General features: G+C 49.0%; 1 protein-coding gene across 1 annotated transcript in view; it reads right to left on the reverse strand.

Annotated features, from left to right (window-relative positions):
- MYO15B (myosin XVB) overlaps positions 1–7,546 on the reverse strand; it is a 90,453-nt gene extending 82,907 nt beyond the window's left edge. The window contains exons 1-4 of the mRNA XM_075015016.1: positions 4,862–7,546; positions 4,726–4,787; positions 2,669–2,732; positions 1,021–1,130 (exon numbers count right to left, since the gene is read on the reverse strand). Of these exons, the coding sequence (XP_074871117.1) occupies positions 1,021–1,130; positions 2,669–2,732; positions 4,726–4,787; positions 4,862–7,546 (2,921 nt within the window). The remainder of the gene's footprint in view (positions 1–1,020; positions 1,131–2,668; positions 2,733–4,725; positions 4,788–4,861) is intronic.
- Between the last annotated feature and the right edge of the window lie 7,028 nt (positions 7,547–14,574).

Raw genomic sequence — 14,574 nt, forward strand, 5'->3', positions numbered from 1 at the left:
AGTCACTCCAGGAGCCCTAGTATAGGTAAGGATCCTGAAGCCTGCTGCTTTTTTAAATGCTGAGTGTCATTTAGACTCAATCTGAGCCAGTTACACACCCCGGGGGCCACAGGAGCCTAATCCAAACCAGGGCTCCCAATGTTCTTATCTCCAGTGAAGCTGCACTGGTGGTGGGATGCTACTGCCAACGTCCCTAGAGATGGCCACAGTCTCCACGATCATCAGCTAGAACTGAACCATAAAACGAAGAGGAAAGCTGTTACAGTGGCTGGATCCAGCCTAGACAAAAGCATCTGAACTAACGGCCCAATTCAAAACCTACTGAAACCAAGGGGAGTTTTCCCCATGTACTTCAATAGTTATTGGACCAGGTCACAAACCAGTGCTCTATTTAAGGGTCTCTGAACTTGGATGGTTCATAGCTAGATGTAGAACCCAACACCGCAGTTGGGTCTTATCCTCAGAACAGGCTGCATACCATCCAGCCTGGCTGGATGGGAAGATGCCACTTTCAACCTTATGGCTCAACTGGGTCAGGCACAGTTGGGTAGGTAAATGGTGAGTATCGTTACAGTGTGACATAGGGAGGGATATTTGTCAGTCGAGTGAAGAGTTTGGCATCTTAATCCCTCAAGTTGTTACTGCAAGGGGAAGAGGGAGGTTCAGTTAGGCTCTCAAGTGAGGTTCTTTTCAGCATCTCGCCTTCAGAGATGAGCCCAACAGTCCCGCACAGGTCTTAGCCCAAGCTGCCCCAAAGCTCAGCGGTGTTTGCATCACCCCCACATTTGCTCCTCAGGTGGAAACCACTAGCAAATAAAAGATGGCATGTAGCATCTGAGGCAACAATATCAGAGTGCTATGCAAGTACCCACATGCAGGGTGTAGCATGTACTTCACCCCGTACGAGGCCTATTTTGGAGACGGCCAAGCAGAATGGTCCTGGGAGCCCAGAGGCAACATGGCACTCTGCAGGTCAAGAATAACAAACAGACTTAGTAGTGAAGAAACGGGCCTACATACGGAGCATTACTGGAGAGCGTCCCCTGCTGGTACTGCGTCATCACCTCTTCCAAGTAGAGACTGAGGGGCTTGAAAGGATTCACAGAGACCAAGATTTGCCCAATGTAGGTCTAGGAGGGGGAAAATAGAGTTTATTACATCCACTGGATGATTAGAGATTTATGGATGGGATCCAGAATTAACTAGGAAAGTCTCACATAGATACTGCCTAACCAAACCAAAAATTAAATCATCTTGAAAGCAACATTAAAACATTTGATTTAAACTTTTGGAAGCCAAAGTTATTCTGGGCAGAACTGGCTTAATGGTTTTGATTTGCAAAGGGGCTAAGTTAATTTGGAGGAATGTTCTTTATTTCTCACCTTCCTCTGATCCCCATTTGGACTTTCAGCATCAAAGTCAAACTTGGACAAAGCCAAGTCCTCCATAGTTTAAGGCCAAACTCATAAATCCCATTTAGCATTCCAGGGAGGAAAGGCATGGATGTTCCCTCCTAACTTCCCTGAGCCTCACACAGGAGCCAGGTGCTGAAACAACTCTCACAATTCAAGGGAAACGCAAGGATATCAAGGTTGCACCACAAACATTTCTTGCTGCCCCAGTTCTGGATTCAAGGCAATGATCATCCTCTCTCTTTCTGGAGCCTCACTCCATTATGCCTACCCATCAAAGGAGTACATGCCTGCATAAAATAGGGTTACAACACCAAAGCCCAATGGGGTGAGGTTCCAGAGTTAAGGAATGACTACTTGGAAAACATTATTGAGTTCCACACATCTTCTCTGTCCACTTACTGGCTTCATTTACCAGTGAGATTGTTTCTCTGGCATCAGCTTTGCAGTCTGCCCATTGAGAGACCAACACAGCCAGAAGGCTTCTGCCTCATCAGCTGTTATAAAGATTCTGCCCTCACTGTCCTCAGTGGTGCTGCTGATGGACAAGGCAAAGCAGTCTCCCATTCGCCCTGCTTCCTGTAGCTGTACTGGCTGTGCTAGGCTAACCAGAAGTAGGGTCTTATCTTTGCCAGCAAAGTGAACAGATGTGTCTTGTGTTAAAACACACAAGGGACAGATCTGTTGTGCCAGTTTTACCTAGTCACCTATCTAAGCACAACCACATTCACTCTGTGCTCCCCTGTCTGGATTGCACAGAGCAGTAACACACACAGTGGGTGTCTATTACTGGATGTGCATGGAGTGAGGACAATTGGTACAGGCGTTAACAATGACCATGCAACTACAGGAAACTGCTGTGGCAGAAGAAGGTCAATTATGTGTGTTCATTTGGTGCCTTGGTCGCATGTATCCTGCACCAGCCGAAATTCTGCTTAAGGGGAGAGGAGGGAAGAGGAGTAGCCTAGCACTGCTCTGTGACCTCCTTTAGAGGTAGACATAGAGACTGGGCATGCAGTGGGAGCAGGCAACTGTTTTGTGAGGTTTGGGGAGGGGGACCTGGGGCGACAGGAGGAGGAGGCAACGTGTTCTATGCCAGACAGATACAGCAGACGAAACCCTGGGATGCCAACATAGCTTCGCTCCTGGAAAACCCTGGAGCCTGCTCTCTGCTAGAGCTCGATGAGGCAAGGGAAACCCCACCCTCCCATTCCCAGCCCCACCGCAAAAAGACTGTAAAAGCCTGGCAGCCATACGTAAATGAAATTGCGATGGAATCTCTTCTTCAGGCACAGAAGCACTGAGCTCTCACAGACCTCCCTAGAAACACAAGATGTCAGCTGTCAGCCAGTGGCAACTGGCGCAAGGGTTCCGGGACAGGGGGGAACCAGCAGCCACGTGCCCCTGCCCCACCATATACCCACCCTGTCCCACCCCTGCTCTGCCCATGCCCCACCTGCTCCCTGCCCCGATCCACCCCCTCCTGCCCCAGAGCAGTGTGGCCAAAGAATAGCATGACCTAGGAAGCTTGCATTGCTCTTGGGCTGCATCATTCCAGGGGGAGGGGCAGAACTGCCCCCGCACTCACCGGAAGCTGCATTCATGGTGAGTGTGGGAGGAGGAGGGGCAGATGCAGGAGGGTGTGTGCATGTGACCCCTGTGCAAACTGCCCCCATGTCAGACAACTTCATCCAAGGACTTCACCCATGCATTACAGCCTGTTCATCGTCTGAAGGATGCTGGGCAATGGGGAATCCTCTGTATGGTCGGCCCAAAACAGGACGGGCTGAAACAGAGCCAGCCTGAGCTGTTTTGTTAGCCAGGCTGGAAAATGCTTTCAGCATTTTGGAAGAGATGAGCAAACAAAGAAAAAAAACCTAACCCTCAGTGTGGTGCCCCTGGAAGCTGGCGCCCAGGGTGACACCAGCCCCTGTGCTCAGGATTGCACATGCGCCTGTGTATAGGAGGAGAGAAAGAGAAAAAACACTGCCTCGGTGGCTGGACTGTCTGCCCTGTCTGTGCCTGGGTGACTGCACTAGCTGCTGCTGCCTGCAATGTGGTATCAGCCTTAACTCAGCTACACAACCACGTGGGTTGTGTGTGTGTTACTGCTAGTTTCAGCAGTGCTAAATTGTGGGCCACAACAATGGGCATTCCTGCCCTGGCGCAGGAACAGTTTTAAAAGCGAGGGTGCTGAGCCCCCTTACCATGTCCTTCCCACCCCCAGCTGGTGCCAGGAGCAAAGCCCTGGCATGTGAGGCCAGCAGCCAGGACTCAGGGCCTGGGGCCAGCAGCAGAGGCCCTTGGCATGTAGGGCTCATGGGGCTGGCAGCAGTGTCTCTCACAACTGGGGCGGCAGCCAGGAACCTGGTAACAAGGGCAGCAGCAATAGGCCCTCAGCATGCGGGGATGGAAGTGGAGCCCCCAGTGCATGGGGCTGGCAGCTAGGAACCCAGGTGCAAGGTCAGGAGCCTGGAAGTGCTGCAGCCCCCCTGCACCCCTAGTTCCTGCGCCTATGCATTCCTGTGTCAGCCAGGCTAACAAACCCAGTGATGGAAGGTGTGTTAGAGATGTTGAGCCTGAGCCTGCTACAGCTGGTCAATGGGAGGTTTGCTGCAGATTTCAGCGAGAGTAGGATTACGTCAGTAGACACTCTGCTTCTCATCCCACAGATTCTCCTTTTCCAACACATATATCACGCAAGAACAATGCGCTCTTTGTTTCTGTGGTCTAGTAATTAGAGCAAGGAGTAAGGCCGTTCCAGTTCCATCCCTAACATTCATTCTTGGTCTGCTATTAGGAAAGGCACCTCAGTTCTGTGTGACTCAGTTTCCCAATCTGTCAAATGGACTGATCCTTGAAAATCCATTTCAGGATGAGGTGCTTCTTACAGTATAGCTGGGCTCCCTGTCTGCACCGCCCCAGGAGCCTGATAGCCATTATAAGCCCCTTGTTTGCTGGAGCTCCTCCCTGGAGATGCAGTGAGCAACATATACTCTGGCGATACACAAAGGAGTTTGGGGAAGGACTGCACAACATTGCTGTGATTCACCCTAAACAAGTGCAATTCCTCATCCTCTCCAATGCAGGCCCAAGCCTCACTAGGACAATGCAGCCCATCCTCTGGCTTAAATGGTCATCAGACCTTCGTGGTCCTGAGCCGCAGAGTTGCCCCCCCCGCCTAATTTTTTTTTTTTGAGTTATGGGTGGCATTCTATAATCCACCTTCTGCTGAGCCAACCATGTCTTTGATGGGTAACAAACTAGCCCCTGCCACTTCCTGCTATCCACAGAACGCCACTGACATACTTACTCCAGTTTGGACAGATCTTCAACCTCCTCAAGCTCCACTGAGTGGTTCTCGCCCATGTACACCTGAAACGTATGGGAGAAAAGGCTATGAATTACATCCAGCACCTCAAAGCCTATGTGGCTATTGCAGAACGTACCTGTTTCCAAGCCATGTCCATCCCTATGATATCCTCAGAGAACTCTTCTGCCTCCCACCTCTCTCTCAATGTCTCCGGCCTGTGGGTCTTGACCAGATCCTGGTCCTTATACATGGACCACTTGCTGAGGTTCTCAATGGTGAGTCGCGGAAGCAGCCTTTCAGAGTTCAGCCACGCCATGGGATCACACCCTAGAGTTCGCCGCTGAGTCCAGTGCACCTGAGCTGTGGCTTCAGACCCAGCATGCTGGATGAAATTTGCAGCCTGTTTGTCAACCTCTCCATCGAAGAAAGACTCCACGAGATCCTCTGAACCCTCTCCTTCCTGTGCCTGGAGGCCCTGCTCATACTGATAGCTTTCAACCATGTCTGGGTAGAGGAAAGGCTTAGTGGCCTGGTGTGCTGACTGCTCTCTTTTCCCCTTTGTGAGGAGCTGGGATTTGGGCACACCTTTCCCCTCTGACGTCTTTATCACTTGGGATGAGGAGGTCAAAAGCCTAGTCACTCTGTACTGGGCTGCAATGCATTTTGCCTGACTCGAATCACCCGCCATTGACAGATCAACTTTGTCACTGCAAGAAAGCCCTGGACCGATCCTGTGACAGGTTTGGTCCTTTGGGAGGTCATGTCTGAACTTGCAGCCCAACTGCACAGGCATCACAGCTTTCCCGCGTGGTACATCCACTAACCCTGGCTGAGACTCACTGTTCCCAGAAAAAACACCTCTTGACTTCACCATGTGATGGATCCTGGGGAACACAATGGCAAATTTGGCATCAGGGACTTTGGTCTCCTTAGCAGCTCCATCCAGATTTAGCAATGGTGGAGAGGAGCTAGGGTCATTCACGGGAGAATCACATGAAGCCAGTTGGGCTTCTTCCTGTTCCTCTGCCACTTCAGCTTCAGTCTCATCCCATTCTAGCAATGGCTGAGAAGAGCTTTTGCTACTCAACATCCTCTTTCTCTGTTCTCCCCCTGGGCCAGGGGAGCTTCTACCCTGTCTATTGATCCTCCCAGTGGTGCTAGCAACCCTGACTGCCATTCTTCTGAATCCAAACGGCTTGCGGCTTCTCTTCTCAAACTTCTTCAGGAGCCAGCCCGAGATACCAACTGCACGGATCACACTCAAAAAACGATCTTTCAGGCTTGCTCTCTTGGGAGGCTTTTGGCTGAGCCAGCTGGTTACTTTGCTAAATGCCGAAAGGGTGTGCAGGGACTGGAAGCCCTTTGGTTTCAGCACACATTCTCTCTCACTGGGTGCCTCTCCAACCACTTTGTCCTCCGCTACCTCATCCCTTACTGCTAGAGTCTGGCATGAAGCCTCTTTGAGTTTTCCATTTACTTTCTCAATCTTCTTTCTCTTGCCAAGATGCTGCTTATCAACAGACAGGCTTTTAGTCCTAGAGTAGGAGCTTGAAAGAGTGGAAAGACTTAATCTTGGCTCTCCAAGACCCTCATCTAGAGTGGAGTCCTTATGTGCCTTCCAGGTTTTTGTGGGAGTCTTTTCAGAAGGGCCCTTTTGAAACTTCTCCAGTTCAGAGCTAGTTTCTGCTGCCTTTTGCTGTTTACTTCTTGCCAATAACTTGGCCTGGGCATCTTTATGATTGTTTTTCAGATTCAGGAGAACCCGGGATTGCAAAGTGAGGGGACTGCGCTTCTTTGTAAGCACAACCACTGAATCTACCTTCCTGTTGCTGTCTGAGGAAGAACTACCCTGAGGTACGTGTTCTAACTTTTCACCTTGTTTTATTATCTCAGGCTCCTGTGATTCCCTTTTTGGTGTTTGCTGGGTGGGCCACACAAGGCCATCTTTTGCCATGCTGAAGTTGTCACTCACATTTCCTTCCCAGCTGATTCCTGGAGGGCTTATGCTCAAACCAATGTTAAGAAGGTTTGCTTTGACGGCGCTAGTCAGAGGTTTCCTTCTTGGTTTGTCTAGCTTGCCTTCTATTTCTTCAATGCCACCCTCATCCTTCTCACTTTCAGATTTAGCATGCTTATCTTCAGACATTTCTTTGCTCTTGTCCTTTTCCAACAGGTCTTCCTGTTCTTCATCGCTCTCCTCTTCTCCCTTCATAGAACTTTTGACTTCATCTTCTGAAGTCCTTGAACTACAATCTTCCTCACTGCTATTGCTTACAGAAGAGTTTCTTTGCTTAGGGACTTTATCCTGCTCATCCATTTCCCCATTTGCCTCAGACTCTTCAGAGACAGTATCTTCCTCTTCAGATTCTTGCCTTTTGCCTGTCGCATCCTTTTCGCTTTCACTGGTTGCTTTGTTACTTCCATCATGAGGCTCTTGACAATCTTTTCCTTCAGACAGAAGACACTTTTCCTGTATAATTTTTGCATCAATACAGAGATCTTCTTCCAAAGAGCTTCTCTCATCTTCACTGGTTTGGGTGTTCTCATCACCAGACTTTCTCTTTCTTCTTGCCTGGCTATGACTCACTTCATATCTAGAGCCATAACAAGATGCATCATCTGAGCTTTCCAGGATCTTTCCTTCCTCACTTGCGCTGGACACAGTCCTGGCTGGTTTTCTAACTTTTTTCTTCTTGTGTCCATCGCTCCCACACTTCCTTGTCTTAGGTCTGAGCTCCAGACTGCCCTGGGGCTGGGAGCCTGACTTTCTGATGGTGTTTGCTTTGGAGTCCTGCTTCTTATTGCATTTTTTCCTAGCCATAACACGGCTATCTGCCTGAGGCGACTCATGTTTCTGAGTGGAGCTCCCCATACATCCCACTGTGAAGGACTCTATGGATTCACTCTCAGTGGACATTGCACTCACACTCAAGTGTTCTTGGTGCTCCCTTTTAAAAGTATGCTTCTTACGGTCTTCAGTGGCCTTTACTTCATTGACCTTGCTTCCTTGGCCTGATCTCAGATCCTGTTGCCTGGAGCCTCTTACTTTTTTCTTTTCCTTGGATATTAATGGCTCTTTGTGTTTTCTGCCAGAACCAACTTCTCTTTTGTCCTTGTGCCTGGAGGTTCTCTCCCCTTTGTCTTGCTGTTTGTGGCCATACTCTTTGCCTCTCTTAATCCTTGCCTCCCTCTGACTCTTCGATGTGCTCTGTACCCATGTGACTAAAGGAACTGTCTCTTGTTCAGAAGAGGGTTCTTCAGATGTAGCTTGGGCATTGCTCTTTTCTTTCCTCCGTCTCCCACCTTGGATCCTGGAATTCTCAGGAAGGCTCTTTCTTTCACAGCCAGCAGCTCTCTCCTTACCCACTTTCTCTGCTTTGTTGGCAGCTTTGTTCCGAGTCTTTGATCTCGAGGGTGCCATCAGGCCTGTACTCAGAAGTGCGTTGTCATTTAGTGAAGCTCCCCTACAAAAAGAAACACACATGGTGTCTACTGCACAACTCTGCAACTGCTAGAGATACAAAGAGGCAAGTGAAGAGGCTGGCTCCTGCTCAACCAAAATCATGCGACTTTTACAGGATTTACTCTCACCACTGAAGGACTGAAGAACCTTACCCATAATGCTGAGGGATCTGAGCTGTGACTGACAGGTGCCAGTTTACTTCTCTCAGTGTATCCTCTATCTGGCTTTCTCATTAATCCCCTTCAGACATGGGGCACAGGTGCCTTTGCACAAACAGCCGACTTACAGACAACGATAATTTTCAGCTTCAACATCTAGTGTGCCCAGTCCCACAAACAGGGCTGTCCTAAGGCAGAGTCGCGGTCTGGGATTGCTCTGATCACAACTATGGAGGTGCTGACGGTGCCTAGTACCCTCTCATTGTCTGGCCTGATCAGAACATCTTTCAGGAGAGGAAGAAAGAAGTCCACGTGGTTGTAACCCAAATTCTGAAGCCCCAGCATACAGCAGTGAGGCCTCTGATGCTCCTCAAGCTGCTACGAGCTCCCCAGGAAAGTAATATCCCAAAGTCGAGACAGCCTGGCCCCACCAAAAGTGATCAGATGAAACAAGCTTCCAGTGGCCTCCAGGCTCAGTTCCTTTTATCTACAACATTTGGGTTTATTGCTGTGACAAAACCATACACCCTCCTGTGGTCCTGAGAGCCCCTCATCCAGAGTTCTTTTCATTCTAACTTGTCCACTACCAAGGAAGTTACTGCTTTCTCCTGATCTCAGTAGTTAAAGTGACAGAAATCCTCCTCCCCGCCCATGCTCACGCAGTTATACCAGAACAACTATTTTCATGTGGGAAGGGTTAGCATATTAAAAAAAGGGGACACCCTGGAGAGGGAGTGTACCCATATCTACCACCTCACATTGTATTACTGTGTTATAGTACATTAATACAACATGAGTTACACATGCCTCATAGAGCTGGAACTCACAGTAGAACCAAGGCACCATCCCTGACAGAATTTTTTTTTAACCGATTTGCCCCAGGCCCTTAAACAGCCTCCTCAAGGACTGAACTCACAACGTCAAGGCTCAAACCCCTCAGCTGTCCCAGATACGGTTACAGCTACGCTCCCTCCCAGGAGTGTCTTCTTTTTCGAAAGGCCAGTTATGATAACCCTACATGTGGGAAGGGGACTAACGCCCTTACTGCACTAGAGCAGGTTTGCTACTATAGTGGTGGGTAACTGGTAGAGCTGTACCCATAAACACTTCTAAGGTAGATACCGCTTATACCAGTTCCTTAAGCAAAATTAAGGCTTTGTCTCCGTGAGAAGCATCTTGCCGGCACAGGAATACCAATATATTTATGCCAGCAAGGCGCTCTCCCAGGGTGGCTGCGGCTATTTCAGTAATACTGTGCTTTCTATCAGTGTCATAAAGCTGCCCACCTCCTAGAGCAGCTGAGGTAAAAATGCCACTTTGTGGGTATGGCTACATCTACACTGGGGTCAGCCGGGCCAAGGCAGGAGGAGGGCCTGGTTCTGTGCCCTCAGAAGGGGCAGGGCCAAGGGCAGATGGGCCAGGTCTTGAGCAGTCAGTCCTTAGCGCCACTCACACTGTGGCACTGCCCTCCTCCTCCCCCAGAGCTGCACAGAGCGGCGCTGCTGCAGCATTTCAAGGGGGCCAGGAGCTTCATTTGTCGCTGCCGCCGCGGTCAGCACTCCAGGCCTCTTTGAAAGACCAGGCCTCAGCGTAACTGCCCTCTTCGCACCTCTATCAATGGGCCTGACTAGGGCTTTGGCTGGTACAGAAATCACGCACCAAAAGTGCTCCCCCCATGACACTTTTACCTCATTTCTATACTGGCAGGAAATTCTAGCTTAGACTTGACCGAAGTTATAGTGATAGCAGGCATCTCTATTGCAGAATAACCGTGTCTATTCTGCACTAGTGGCTGTCCCATTGTAACTATATTGGGGAAGGCGAGTCACCATCTCACCCACTTATGGACATAGCTGTATGAGTGCAAAGCCAAAGCCCAAGTTTGCATTATTTCTCTGCCTGTCCGCCATTCTCATCCACAAAATAGTTTTGCACGACACAGAAGACAGCTCTCCACTTCAACCCACTTGGGACAACTTATGACTTCAATCCAGGCCAGGCTTTCAACACAACAGGCCCTCAGGTCCCTACTGTGTTTCCTGGGGCATCAGCCTTACCAGGCAGATTTCACTGGCAAATCCTGTTAGTGGGGGTATAGTTATACTGGCACATTTTGTGCTTTTGCTGGTACAGATCAGGTTTGATGAATAAAATGAGCTCTCCGGGCAAAAGCACATTTGTGCCACTATAACTTATCGAAACTGGGGTTTCTGCCAGCAGAGTAGTGTTGCAAAAACTAAAACCGTGGACCTGTCCTGAGTCAGTGGTGCATTCATCCCCATCTTTGCTTTAAGGACCTCACCCAGCACCAAGTGCTTAGCATTGCTCAGGAGCAGGTGGCCCATGTTCTACCATGAAACTAGAAAAAACCATCATCCCTTTGGAGATCAGAATCCCCACAAACCCACCTAAGCATTTATTTAGCTGGTGGTTTCGGGGGAGACACCAGATTTCTCAGGGTCAGTCAAGCAAAGGTAATTCTTTACTAGATCCATAATTGTTTACTTTTCCCCAATCACGGACCTGTAATAAAGGATTTTTGGATTTGCCCTGACTCCTCTGTCTGCTGGAGAACCTCATCTCTCCTGTTTTCTGTTAGGACGACCCTTTACTCTCCAAATCAATCTGCTGTTGCCAAACGGAGGGAAATTCCAACTGGGCTCCAGAATCCAGACCTATTAATTTCCTTCTTCCCATTTGACTAAAGGAGGTGTTAATGACAGAGCTTGGTTTTAATCCTCCAAATGCTAAACACTGCTGGGCAGCCAAGAAAGACCAAACACTATTCAGTTAAAACCATTGAGGACATAACTCAGGCCTGGTCTACACTAGGGACCAAAGTCAATCCCAGATATGCAGTTCCAGCCAGGCCATTTGTGTAGCTAGAATCAACATATCAGGACTGACTTTCTTCCCTGGTGTAGATCAGGGAACTTCAGGCTCGCAAAGGTATTCCTTACTCCATGCATCAGCATGGAGTATCAGGTTTGACAGCCGAGTCCAGAGAGATCAATTTTGCCTCGTCTTCACGCATGTGGCAAAATTGATCCTTGGAAAATCTATTGTGGTGCGCCAACCCCCGCAACCCCCCTTAAGTATAGACACACCCTAGGACGACTCTGGTTGAAGGGAGGAAGGGAAAACTGAGGGTGAATATCAGAGAATAGGTCTAGCAGTGAGATCTACTAGGCCAGGGTCAGCAACCCTTGGTACTGGTGCCAAGAGTGGCATGCAAGCTGATTTTCATTCACATGCAAGACAGAAGTTCAGCTGTCCTCCCACATGCAGCTGGGAGCTTGCTCAAAGCCATGCCACTTATGGATTAACAAAAGACCAGCTAATGCTGCCAATCACCCCCTAAATGGTAAAGCTCTGCACCGTAATTTATTTATTAATGAAGCTGTTGTAAGTAGGACTATTAGTGACTTGAAAAAGTATCACTGACACTCAGCCTGTACATAGAAATCAAAAGTCAAATTTCGGCACTTCGCCTTGGAAAGGTTGCCGACCTCTGTGCTAGGCTGTGGCATTGTCTCCAAAGAGCTCCATTGCTTGGGACATTTGAAACTATTTAAAACTAGATCCATAAAGCAGGAAGGCATGATTCATTCATAACAATCCAGCCACCAGCGGATGGAGATGATCATATAATTTCTTCACCTCCCTAGCTGCTGTGATTAAACTCTTCTCTCCCATGGCCTCCTCCAGCCTCCTTCCTCTTTGCTCTCAATTAGTCTTTAATAGCACAGTTGATTTGGGGGCAGGGGAAGAGAAACTTCGGCTGCTAAGTTTGCAGCAAACTTCAAGATAACAAAGACCTATGAGTCAGGAGGAGTCAGGAGTTAACCCTCAGCTTCACTGTAGCCCTTATACAGAGCTATTTGCTAAGAGCTTCCATGGACTGTTTGGGGAGTTCTCAGCCTATCAGGCATCACGGGCCACATCCGCAGCTGTGTGTTGAGGGGGCTGCAACCACACAACGTATATGTGACCCCTGTGGCCCTGGGGATGTTGCAAGGCTGCACCTGCGTGCTGATTGGGCCACAGGCTGAGAACCACAGCTACGTATTGAGCGCATTGCTGAGAAATCAACAAATTGAACAGCTGGTTGTCTCACTTGTCCTTAGGTCCCACACCCGAATATACCCCTGACAACTATGGCTGTACCACTCAATTTGGAGAGGCTGAAGCACCTATCCCATAATACCCAGTATTCTTGCAGGAAGCAGGAGCTTTCTGGTAATTTCCAGGCCAGGGGAGGTTCAGCCTCCCCTGGGGCTGCCACAGCAGCCAGACTTGCAGGGTTTGGAGAAGTTTTTTTTTAATTTATTATGCCCATGCAGGGTCTGGGGTGGCTGAGGAGCCAGTCTGCGCTATTCAGGTGAAAGGAATGTGGAAGCAGAAATTGGAGGAATGTGTTCTTTACAGATCACTTACATGGAAGGGGAAGAGTTACAGGGCATGTCTATGCAAATAGATAGTTGCTTTCTTTGCAGGACCTGCTGGGTAGCACACAAAGCCATGGTGCTTCCAACTATGGAAAAACTTGTTGTAAAGTCACAACTTATGTTATCACCCAGTGTAAGAATTGTGGAATGTCACCAGTGCTTGACATTATTGTGGGGATACAGGGCAGACACCATCACTGTTAAGAGGTGGATTGCAGAGGGCTCCCCTCTGCAAAGCACTGGGGTAGGGGGAAATACTGGTTGAATCAGCTGGGAAACTTCTGGCCCTGTAACCACAACACTGGTTTGACTAGTTGCCCCCAAGACAGAAATAAAGCCCAGGCCAAAGCTGGGGTCTGTAGTTACTCTGTGAGAATCCACCCTGGTGGATATTGAGATTTTTGTAGCTAGGTCTAGAGCTGAATCCACAAAGCAGCAGACAAGCAGCCAGCAGGGGCAGCACGTGAATCAAGGAATGGGCCAGAAAGTGGTGGCCAACAGAGTGCAGCAGGCCAGGAGCAGCTGGTGGAGGGCAATGGGCAAGCAGCTGGCAAGAGGCTGTGCTGAACATGAACAGGAAGGCAGCTGGGTTAATTCAGGTCATCCACAGAACCACAGAATCATAGGGCTGGAAGGGACCTCAGGAGGTCAAGCAGGGTCAACCCCCACTAAGTCATCCCAGCCAGGAGCTTGTCAAGCCGGGACTTAAAAACCTCAAGGGATGGAGAATCCACCACCTCTCTAGGCAACGCATTCCAATGGTTCACCACCCACCTGGTGAAGTAGTTTTTCCTAATATCTAACCTACACCTTTCCCTCTTCAACTTCTGACCATTGCTCCTTGTTCTGCCATCTGACACCACTGAGAACAGTTTCTCACCCTCCTTTTTAGAGCTGCCCTTCAGGAAGTTGAAGGCTGCTATTAAATCACCTCTAAGTCTTCTCTTCTGTAAACTAAACAAGCCCAAATCTCTCAGCCTATCCTCATAGGTCTTGTGCTCCAGATCCTTAATCATTTTTGTTGCCCTCCACTGAACCTGCTCCAGCAAATCCACATCCTTTTTATACTGGGGGGGCCCAAAACTGGACACAATATTCCAGATGTGGCCTCATCAGTGCTGAATAGAGGGGAATAACTACCTCTCTAGATCTGCTCGAAAAGCTCCTCCTAATGCACCTGAGTATGCCGTTAGCCTTCTTGGCTACAAGGGCACACTGTTTACGCATATACAGCCTTTCATCCACCATCATCCCTAGGTCCCTTTCCATCATACTGCTGCTGAGTTAGTCAGTCCCCAGCCTATAACAATGCTTGGGATTCTCCCGCCGCAGGTGCAGGACTCTACACTTCTCCTTGCTGAACCGCATCAGATTTCTTTTGGCCCAGTCCTCCAATTTAACCAGGTCACTCTGGATTCTCTCTCTACCCTTCAACATATCTACCTCTCCCGCTAGTTTTGTGTGATCCGCAAACTTGCTGAGGGTGCAATCCAGTCCCTCATCCAGGTAATTAATAAAGATGTTGAATAACGCCGGCCCCAGAACCAAGCCTTGCGGCACTCCACTTGAAACCGACCGCCATCCAGATATTGAGCCATTGACCAATACCCATTGGGCCCGACCATCAAGCCAGCTTTCTATCCATCTTATAGTCCAGGGATCCAATCCATATTTCCTTAACTTATAGACAAGAATGTTGTGAGAGACTGTATCAAAAGCTTTGCTGAAGTCAAGGTATATCACATCCACTGACTTCCCCATATCCACAGAGCTTGTTACC

Source organism: Carettochelys insculpta, chromosome 20 (genome assembly GCF_033958435.1).
Source record: "Carettochelys insculpta isolate YL-2023 chromosome 20, ASM3395843v1, whole genome shotgun sequence".
Classification (NCBI taxonomy): Eukaryota; Metazoa; Chordata; order Testudines; family Carettochelyidae; genus Carettochelys; species Carettochelys insculpta.